Consider the following 8,658-nt stretch of genomic DNA (forward strand, 5'->3'; position numbering starts at 1 on the left):
GGTGCACATCAAAGAAGATAAAGTGAATAAAGCCTAAAGGAAGCCTGTGGTTATCTTCATGTCACGCTGATGTGCAGGCCCTCCTGAAGGCTTTCTAGCACAGCTGACCAAAGAGAGGCAGCGACATGAACAGGCTCATGCAGGGCAGAGGAACAAGAGGGGACATTGCAGAGCTTGCAGTGGGTTTGAACATGCTGAGCTGGACTGAGAGCAAACAAGTCTTGCAAGGAATAGGGGAAAAAAATGATCAAAAAATGATGATCCTATCCCAGAATACATGCAGGCACCGCAGAAGGCTTCCTGGCTGGGATTTTCCAGCTGGAAAGCCCCATGCAAGGTGCTCAGCTTGAAAGCGCCTTGCTCATGCTCCGTTGTGCCTGTGCCACCGTCACTGTACGTGCCTGCTGAGGCCAAGCCCTGAGGAAAAGCACAGGGTCTGGAGCATCCCACTTGCACTTCTGGGGACTGAAATTGTGGCCAAAAAAAAAAGCTGTAATGCTAACCATTGCCCCATCTGAGTTAGCAGAGGAGACCACAGCAAAGCCCACATTTATTCGGCATCTCCCTGGGATGCCAGACCCAGCGTGTCCCCGTCACATGAGTGCAGAAGCGGGGCCAGGAGTGGCGACACGGCTGCACGCAGCACACCCAGCAATGCCCTGCCCCACGTCCTGCCCAAAAATAAGGTGAGTGGCCCCCCAGCAAAAAGCGAGGATTAAAAACGAGGCGTCCTCGAGACGGCCAGAGGGCGGCCTGCAGTATGTGGGGCAGCTGCAGACACAAACTCATAGCACAAAGCATTGCAGCTTGGTTGAATTTGTAAATGTTTCGCAGCAGTTTGCCTGTGCTCAGACAAGAAACCCTAGTTAGAGTCTAGGAACTGCATAGGGCAATTTCACAGGTTTAAAGCTATGTGTTTTAAATATAATTACTTAATTATTGCTTAGGATGCAGCTAGGAAAATGGGTGAACACTGCTTCTGGAAATGATTTAGGTCAGAGCAAGATAACGCAGAGGGAAGCAGCACTGTGATTTTTGTGTGACCAGTGTTTACCACGTACTGCTTGAAAACAGGCTGTTTTCCTAAAATGTGTAAGTCAAGGAGGTTGGGTAAAGGGGGTTACAAATTTGTTCACAACACTTTATTTTAAAGAGTGGCAGTGTGACGGTTTTAGAAAACTTTCCTTTACCAAAAGCAGATGGTAGATAAACTGGAAGGGTGTTTTTTTTTCTTTTTTTTTTTTCTTTTTTTTCTTTTTTTCAGAGCTTGGCAAAAGCAGTAGATAGCAGCTGCGGAGAGGAAGAGAAGAAGAAGGTTTTGTGCTTGCTCCCAGGTATTATGAGCATTGACCTGCTCCCCACCATGGTAGGGCATCCAGTAGAGCTGGAGGGCAGCAGCGTGGCCAACCTTAACACATCCCTTCTCCCTCCCAGCCCTTTTCCACAGGCATTTCCAGCCCTTGCATGGGGCCGTAGGGATGCTGGGCACAGTCCCAGGGTTCACCGGCCCGATCCACGTCCCCTGCTTCCACTTCCAGCCCCGCCGGGCCGGCATGGACTGGCGTCGCTTCAGCGCCGTGGACGTGGAGCGGGTGGCCCGGGAGGTGGACGTGGCCACGCTCCAGGAGCACATCGCCAGTGTCACCTTCTGCAACCTGGACGGGGAGCAGTGCCCCCACTGTGGGCAGCCGGCGGACCCCGTGCTGCTGAAGGTGCTCAGGATGGCCCAGCTGAGCATTGAGTACCTGCTGCACTGTCAGGAGCACCTGGGGAACAGCCTGGCCACACACACACAGCGCCTCCAAGCCACCCGCGCCGAGCTGGCCCGAGCCCAGGACCTGGTGTCGGAGCAGGCAGCACAGCTCCGGGGAGCCAAGGAGGAGAACAGGAGGTGGAAGAAGCTGATGGCTACCCAGCAGCTCCTCCTGCAAGCCGGCCCCAGCAGCTACTGCAAGGTGTGTGGCGGAAAGGTGCAGAGCGCGTCCCCTGTGTGATGCTCTTTGCTGCATCCCGGTGCTGGATTGTTGCCTCTGTGGAGACTGCAAAGTCCTTGTCAGCCCAGGGGCTCCCTTTTTAGTGGACATGCAGGGGCAGGGGGTGAGAGCTCCATGGGCTGCAGGAGAGGAGGCTGGAAAGGGATGACTGGGGAGATCTTATGAGATCCGTGTGTCCTGGGGGATACCTCATGCCAGGAGGACTTGGAAATCCTCCAGCCCGCTGGGGGGTTTCTGGAGGCTCCTGGTTTCAGTGGTGGTTTTGACTGTTATCTTGCTGCTGAGGCTTTCCCAGCCTTTCAGCAGAGAGACTGCCAGCCGTGCCTTTGCGTGCACATCTTCCCCCTCACCAAATCAACCCGCTTGCTTACTCCTGGAGGTCAGAAGGCCCCAGACCAGGTGGTTCAGGTTCATGCCCACAAACACTGCTCTCCCTTCCTGCATGGCCTGAGCAGACCCCATTACAAGCAGCGCCTCACTGCTGCTTTGCTTATGCTGGCCTGCTGGGGAAAGTCATGCCTCGTGTTTTCTCCTGAACCCCAAGGGGCTTCTTCTTTGGCTCCCACCAGAAGAAACTCCTAACACCTACGTACATCTGACACAACAGCCAAATCCCTCGAGGTCTCCCCTTTTGCTTTATGGCAGCAAACCTTTGCCATGCCAGGGATGTGGGGAGAGCCGCTTTCTGCTTCTGGCAGTCCTCCTGCTGACTCTCTCCCCCTCCCCAGTGCCACCTCTGTGACAAAGCCTTCATGAGCGATGTCTTCCTGCGAGCCCACGTGCAGCGCCGGCACGCGGAGGACACTGAGGCAGGTGAGCACTGAGATGGTTTCCCTGCGCTTTCCTACGACTTCTCATTTCTTCTCTGTTCCTGTGAATATTTGTAAATGTTTTCTGCTCACTGCCGCTCCCTGAAGCACGGGCAGGGTGTGTGGTCAGACACAAGACTGCAGGCACCCTTACAGCCCGTCTATGCACCTCAGGCTCCCCGAGGACCTTCCCTACCCGTGGGGATGGAGCCACAGTGGGGAGTCTGGGAGAGTGTTGTGCTTGAGTGGCAGAGGGATTCACCTTTTTTGCTCCTTTTGGCGAGGAATTGACGCTCTTGGACTTGGCAGATCAAAAAACTTTTGCTCTTTGCTGGCAGGTTGAAACCCCAGTCCAGGGCTGATGCAACACAACAGGTTTGTCTTTGCTCTGAGGCACCTTCCTGGGTGCAGCCCAAGACGTCCAAGCAGGGCACTTCAGCTGCTGCAGACAGCCAGCCCAGCTGCTCCTCTAGCCTCTAATCTCTCCAAGTTTATCAAAAAAATAAATAAATCAGAGGCCACTTTTCTCATGTTTTTTCCTGCAGCTGAGCCAGCTCCTTCTGCAGCCTGACACCCTGCGGTGAGTTTGCTCGGTGCTTTGGTGGGGTGTTGCTGGGTTTTTCTGGGTGTTTCTGTCACCTCTCCAAAGCAAAATCCCAGTAGGAGCTGGCAGATCGCACCCTTGCTCACGGTGCCTCTGTTTCCCCAGGCTTTGCAGAAAGGCAGAAGATGAAGCGGGTGGAGCAAATGGAGCAGGAGGTTGAGGAGCTGAAGGAGAAGCTGCGTGAGACACAGCAGCAGCTGGCAGCGGAGAGGGAGGCAGAGAAGCTGCACAGGGAAAAGGTATGGAAAAAGAGGGAGAAGCAATGAAACGTGGGACATTTTTAAGCATAGGTGAAAAAGGCACTGAAAAACATCATATGGTGGGGCTTGTGTCTATTTATGTGGAAAATTTACCCCAGAAGGTTCCTGTGGGAAATGTGAAGTGGGGGTAAATGTGGCACTTGTGTAAGTGTCCCTGCCCGAGGCTGTGCTGCCTCGTCCTCCCGTTGTGTGCAGCATGGGGAGCCCCAGGAGCATTGCTGCTCACGTGGCTGGTCCAGGGCAGAAGCCCCAGCCCTTGCCCAACCTGGGCTCTCTGCTCCTCAGCCAGGACATCTGCTCCAGTTTTTTTGTCCTCTTTAGGAAAAAGAGAGAGCTCACCAGCGAGAAGAGGAGAGCAGGAGAGATTTGGAAAGGTGGAAAGAGGAGGAGAGGATGAAACTGCGTGCAGAGATGGATGGCCTGAAGCAGCTCTTCCTTGGGGAGCTGAAGGACATTGCCAGCAGGAGCAGTGCAATGGAAGGGGTGAGCCAAAGGGACAGCAAAGGGACATCTGATCTTGCTGCCTTGCATGATCCAGGTGGCCTTGCAGGTTCACAGCCTGAAGAGTCACCCTTTTTCCTGGGGCATGCATGCACTTTGGATTTGGGGGCAACAACTGGCTGAGGTGGGACTCCCTGGGAGGAACAAAGAGCCTCCTGAGACCCCCCTGGGACAAGTTGCTCCTTCTCCACGCTGCAGAAACTGCAGGAGCTGCAGGCCAGAGAGGCAGTGGTGTCCAGCCTGGGGACCCTGCAGGATGATGACTCTGAGGAGATGCAATGGCAGACACCAAGCTGGACAGAGCAGGAGAGGGCAGCCGTGCAGGTGAGCAGTGGGGTGCCTGTGTCCTCACCCCTGCCACACATCCCAGGAGGTGTGCTGGATGGAGATGAACCCACATCCGTGCACCTCTATGTGCATCTGCTCCCCGCATGTGTGGTCTCAGCTCAGTTTCTGGTAGCAATGAGCCCAGAAATGGGATCTGGAGGGCACCAAGGGCACGCCAAGGTGCCAGGTCAGCCCTGGAAAACCCTTCTTCACTGGAGCACTGTTGCAGCTCACTGCATGGAAAAGCATTTAAAGTAGCAAATGGACAGAAGAGATTTCTTTCCCCATGCATCAGCTGCCTTCTCACTCTCTAAAAACATCTGAACAAGGCCTTGGCATGCACAGCGCCTCTCAGTGTTGAGTGGGTTGGGACAGGCACAGCTGCTGTGGTGGCAGGTGTCCTTCAGAACCCAAAGAAATGGGATTTTGCCATGCACTAATGCATTTGGGTGCCCCTGCCCATGAGGACCCCACAGCCCAAGGAGGGACACGTGGGTGTGTTTAATTTGGCAGAGGACAGAGGGGAGGCAGGCACTGAAGGACCTGGAGAGGGAGCACCCAGACATCCTTGACACCTTGCCCAGGTGCCAAAGCACCTCACTCAGGAAAGGCCTTCATGGTTTCTCTCCATCTCAGCTTCAAATCCCAGAGATACAGGTCTTGTCAGAAAAGCTGGGGGAGACCCTCTTTGCAGGTCAGCTTAGTGCCTCCTGATAATGGGAAAGAACGGATCTGCACACCTGAAGTGACTGTAGATGGATTTCAAAGCCCAGGTCAAGAGAATACAGTTATTTTATTATAAAGGGGAAAGGCGATATGAAATGCGACAACTAAAGTTATCACAGCTGATGAGAAGACATAGGCTTGCCACCAGCAGATTTTGAAGTTGGCCATAGGTCTTCTGTAAGGCCAGTGATACCCTTTGGGGGACGCCTCCCTGGGGATGCCAAGATGACCCAATTGGACTCACGTCTGTTGGCTTGTAGATCACCAGAACGGCTTGCATTACAATTTGGAGCATCTTCTGCTCATTATCTGATCTGTGAATAGCACAGAGGTACAACAGCCTGGCACCTGCTGTGCGGTGGTTGTACCATGGAGGAGTATGCCCTGGCGGGTATGGTCTGCTTAAAGCTAAAAGCATTTTGGGGTGTATGTGTCCAGGTTAGGCTCCTGCTGTTTTCTGCTCCTTTTGTGGTCACCCAAAAGTATTGACGAAGAAATGACCTTTGAGTGATGCACAGTCTGTTTCTTCACAGACCAAGCTGCTGTCTGCAAACAAGCCTGAAGGTAATGATTGCTTTTTTAAGGTGAATCAGTTTGGGTCTAGATCAATTTTTCATAGCTAGGAGCCCTTCAGAGCATGCCGTCCTCTCTGTCTCCCACTACAAAAGCATGCCATGGAGTCCTCTCTGGGGAGCTGGCTGTGTGTCCTTTACCTGAAGGCACGGAGCAGACATCCTCCAGCCTCCTGACTGCCTGCTGCAATAGCATGGAGTACAGCTCCAGCTGCAAGCAGAAAACCCCTGTCTCTTTGGGTCTTTTTTTTTTTTTTTTTTCCCCATAAAACTAAGAAGCTGGGACATGCTGTGGTTTCTTCTTTACAGCCTGGGTTTCCTATAATCAGGTGCCAGGGAGGAAGAGTGGGGACTTCCCAGCTCCCTGATGCCTGCTGTCCAGCATCTCGTCAGAAAACAAACAAAAATAGGATTTCAGACATGGATGGCTATTAGCAAATACCCTGCGGGTACATTGTCCACACCAATCCCAAGGGATGGCAAAGGGCTGTTTGGCCACTGACATCCTCCGGCTGGTGGCCCCAGAGGGTGGTGGTGCTGCTGCTGAGCACCCCGGGCTTTCCCTCAAGGATGCTCTCCAAGGCTTGGGGCCAGACTTGGGCCATCCTTGGACCCCATGGGCACAGATGTGTCGGAGCTTTCCATACAGTGAAACAAGGAGGTCAGAGCTTGCTTTTGTGCTCACCTTGGCCCTCACAAGCTTTTTTCATTCCTGCAGTGACCCGGCAGGTGACCAAAGTGCTGGCTGCTGAAGAATCCTCAGAAGAAGGTGGGCACTGGGAGTGAGACCATCTCTGTCCTGGCAACACCAGGACGAAGCTGGCATTTAGCTTTTGGGGTGTTGCACAGTGAGGATGAGGGGTGGTGGCACATGGTGGGGTGGGGACACGTACCTCCATGCCAGGTACAGCAGCACCATGATCAGCCCTGCGGGGAATGCTTCACCCCAGAAAGCTGTCCCAGGCAGCTGCTGTGCTGTGGGTGGGATTTTGGAAAAGCTGAGGCTGGGAATGACTCAAGCTGGAGGTGGAAGGCACCTCAAAGGGGACCAGGGACCAGCTGGCTCCTCAGGGCACAGCAACTGCCTTACTGCTCCCACCTTCACTGCAGGCGGGCAGGAGGATGCCCTGGGTGGGAGGCAGAGGCTGCTGGAAGCCCTGCGGAGAAACCCAAACCTCCTGAAGAAGTTTCGGCCCATCCTGGAGGAAACGCTGGAGGAAAAGCTGGAGAGTATGGGCGTCAAGAGGGTAAGTCTGTCCTTTTGCTGCTGGCACTTCCAGCCCTGAGCCAGTGCAGGGATGCAAGGAGTGCTGCGAACAGATTAATTATTTTGGAGCAACCAAAACACTAGCAGGGAGTGAAACAGCCCATGCCTGGAGCAGTCACAGCCTGAGAGGCAAACGGGAAGGTGGAGGCAGAAAGCACATGGTAGCGCAGGGAATAAACCGCCTCTGAGGTTGGTTATTAATAAATATCCAGCAGCTCTTTCTCGCAAGCAGCCTTTCATATGCTAAATCACCCAGGGCTCCCTCTCTTCCAGGGAAGGAGGGTGTGTGAGGGCACAGCAGCCTCTGTCACGGGGATTTCGAGAGGACTTTCACTGGTCCTTTTCATGCCAAGCATATTAAACAGGACCTCTTATGAATCTTGCCGAGCTCCCGGCAATGCAACACCACCACCTAGCACCTTGCCGAGCTGGTGCAACAGCAACCAGTGGCTGAAGCCTCATCATTGGACTGATAAGAACATTGCACTGGGAAAATGATGGGCTGGGGAAATGATGGGCTGGTACCACCCTTGGAGTATGGGCAGGTCTTGGGATGGAGCTCAGAGGATACTCATGAGATATGGGCAGTGCTGTTGATGGCTCGTGTCACCACCCGGTGCTGTGGAAGGACAGCTTGGCCACCCTTTTCTTTAGGTCATGACGGGGATCTCCACTCAGACCTACCAGCACCTCCGGGCTGTGGTCAGGCTTCAGCAGCAGCAGAGGGCTGCGAAATTTCCTGGTCTCCTCAACCTAAGGAGAGAGCTGATCCAAGCAGTGAAGAGGAAAGTCAAGCAACGCAAGAAACCTGGCATTGCTGCCCCTCGACAGCTCTCCATCATCCCAGGTGAGGTGACCTGTCCCTAGAGAGCAGCCATGGGGACCTGTGACCACCTGCTGATGGCTGTGGGATGCTGTTCCTTTAGGCAGCAGGGCAGCCCTTGGGCAGCTGGCAGCTGCATCCCTTCTCGTGGAGCTGTGCCAGCGCCAGGCCCCCATTTCTGTGATTCACCTGCTGTGCCCCTTACAGGGACAGCCGTGTCCACAAGGGAGAAGCCCGTGGAGAGATGCCTGGTTGCAACCACACGGAGACCAGCTGGTGGGGTCAGCTCCTCTCAGCCCTGAGCTCAACATCTCCCAGAGCCACTGGGAAACTCCAGGTATCTCATGTGAATGGTCCCAGGGATGGTCTTGGATGTCATTTCCAGGAAAATAAGGTTTTGTATCCATCAGCAGTGCCACAAGGTCGTCCCTTTGCAAGGAGCTCAAACTTAGAGCAGGGGAGACCTGGCCACTAGTCCCTTCCCCAGGCAGAGACAAGCATCCTTCCCTTCTTCTATGTCCATCTGTCCTCTTTGGGGGAAATTAAAACAGTGTTCATGCAACTGGTATCAAAACACTAAGTGTTAGAGAGTCAGATTAAGAAAAGGTCTCTGGAAAAAATCCCCAAATAATTGGAGTGATGCAATGGTGAAATTATTAAATTACTGAATATGACTTAAACATAACCTCAATTTTGGGGGGAGAGCTGATATAATTAAATTGTGAGCAGAGTCAGCATCACATTGCTTTTATAGAAATGGGGGGAGAAAAGAGGG

The 8,658-nt window shown here is 53.6% G+C and overlaps 1 protein-coding gene across 1 annotated transcript; it reads left to right on the forward strand.

The window, feature by feature from the left end:
* Nucleotides 1-1,478: 1,478 nt before the first annotated feature.
* On the forward strand, nucleotides 1,479-8,185 carry DZIP1L (DAZ interacting zinc finger protein 1 like). The gene is given in 10 exon segments (XM_032193248.1): nucleotides 1,479-1,962; nucleotides 3,464-3,504; nucleotides 3,506-3,646; nucleotides 3,989-4,150; nucleotides 4,367-4,492; nucleotides 5,755-5,785; nucleotides 6,512-6,562; nucleotides 6,904-7,040; nucleotides 7,715-7,907; nucleotides 8,091-8,185. Coding segments are annotated over 10 exon segments (1,461 nt in total).
* The last annotated feature ends 473 nt before the right edge of the window (nucleotides 8,186-8,658 follow it).

The sequence above is a fragment of the Aythya fuligula genome, chromosome 9 (assembly GCF_009819795.1).
Source record: "Aythya fuligula isolate bAytFul2 chromosome 9, bAytFul2.pri, whole genome shotgun sequence".
In the NCBI taxonomy this organism is placed as follows: domain Eukaryota; kingdom Metazoa; phylum Chordata; class Aves; order Anseriformes; family Anatidae; genus Aythya; species Aythya fuligula.